The sequence below is a fragment of the Xiphias gladius genome, chromosome 9 (assembly GCF_016859285.1).
Source record: "Xiphias gladius isolate SHS-SW01 ecotype Sanya breed wild chromosome 9, ASM1685928v1, whole genome shotgun sequence".
Lineage (NCBI taxonomy): Eukaryota > Metazoa > Chordata > Actinopteri > Istiophoriformes > Xiphiidae > Xiphias > Xiphias gladius.
The window spans coordinates 2,467,978-2,469,605 of NC_053408.1; the positions used below are offsets into that span (position 1 = coordinate 2,467,978).

Below are 1,628 nucleotides of genomic sequence, written 5' to 3' on the forward strand. Positions count from 1 at the left end.
GAACAACAGATCCTAAACATGAGCAGATAGTGTGTGTGTGAACTGCAGAATCAGAGGGAGGAAAGACTAATCCGGTGCAAGAGGAGAGAAAGTTGTTTTTTGTAGCTTTTTTTTTTCTCTTTTTCCATTTTTTGTCTTTGTTACAGTTCCATATGGTAGATTGTTTGGAATAGTTCAATTGAAAGTTGGGAGATGGAGCCTGAGGCAGGTGGCCCGAAGTGCATGGACGTGGCCCGTAATCCTCAGAGGACTGCAGGGAGATGCACGCAGGCTCAGATGATGCCGTACTGGGCCAGCTCATGCAGCTCCAGGTGATTGAAGGCCTCCCAGGGGCAAATGACAGTGATGTCTGCAAAAGAAGACGGAGATGTTGAGGTCGTTCGGGCCCCTGCAGGTCACAGGAACTGACATGAGATGCATTTTAAGATCTAGGGTGAACTCACCTGTGCCTAAGCCCTCCATTCCAGGGATGTCGTCACCAAAGCTGCAAAGAAAAAATGGATTACACGTCACGCCGGCTTGCCATTATTTCTAAACCTCTAAATAAAAAACGTGCGTCATTCGAGGCATACCCCTGGATTCCCTTCTTCGGGGGCTTGCTCTTGAACTGACGGGTCTGCCTCTGCTTGAACTTGGGGGGTCCCTTGCGTGGAGTGGCAGGGCCTCCGGTGACACGGGTGGCCGACTTGATCTCGGCTTTGGGCGGCTCAAGATTCATTCTGAGCAGTCACGGTGCCTGGGTGCAGGTTGTTCTCTGCAGCGAAGCCGTCGTGACGATATGTTTTGTTTTTTTGGGGAACGACACAGAAGAAGTCAGACATTTCATCCAAACCGATGAATCACATGAAAAGATGGAAGCGAAGGGCCGTTTCCACCATTTTTCCCTCTGTGTGCCAGGTGGCGTTTTCTAAGATATTCCATTTAACCACGAATTTCATGTAACAGCCAGCGTACAGCCTCTGTCACCTCTGTCTGACATTACAGGCCTTAATCCTCTCACTGATCTGACGAGCACCAGCCAGGATTTGCACTCATATTTCCTAGTAATTGAATGTCTGAGATGGACTCGCTCGCAGCGTGCTCCGTGAGCATGACCCAATTTCCCATAATCCCTGGCTCAAGTTAATAAGCGCTCCCCCTCTCCGTTTCAAGCCGGCCGTCCACGTGTAATCTCGTTAGAGCAAGGACAACGCAGCAGATATGCTGAGCACGCACTGAGGGTCTAAATGATCAATCCGCTCACTGTGTCCCGGTGACAATGACAGTCCTGAACAGCTCTTAATCATCAGGCTATAGCGCTTCGATGACGGCGTAAACGTGTGTAACGTAGCCATCACAGCCCAGTAAACGTTCTTCATGCGAAAGATACTTTAGATTTGGGGTGTGCAGTGGCTGCATATCCAAATATGAGGATAAAAGTGATGCTGTGTTTCCTTTATCTAGGCTTTAAATGAGTGGTTAGTCCACCGTTGTAGGATGTCCAGTGAGTTCTACCATTTCACCTGTTTGCAGGTGGTGATGCTGCAACCACTTATTCACTCTTGAAATACCTTAAAAGTTTCGGTTTCAAGAGTCTGAATACTGAAAATAAGTTGAATCCTTGATCCTACAGCACTAGAAAAAGTGGT

The 1,628-nt window shown here is 48.2% G+C and overlaps 1 protein-coding gene across 1 annotated transcript; it reads right to left on the reverse strand.

Annotated features, from left to right (window-relative positions):
• Positions 1–272: 272 nt before the first annotated feature.
• pde6gb (phosphodiesterase 6G, cGMP-specific, rod, gamma, paralog b) lies at positions 273–718 on the reverse strand. Its single transcript, XM_040135610.1, has 3 exons — positions 573–718; positions 444–484; positions 273–349 (listed from the first exon to the last, which is right to left on the reverse strand). The coding sequence occupies exons 1-3, from the start codon at positions 716–718 to the stop codon at positions 273–275; spliced, it is 264 nt and encodes an 87-aa protein (XP_039991544.1).
• Between the last annotated feature and the right edge of the window lie 910 nt (positions 719–1,628).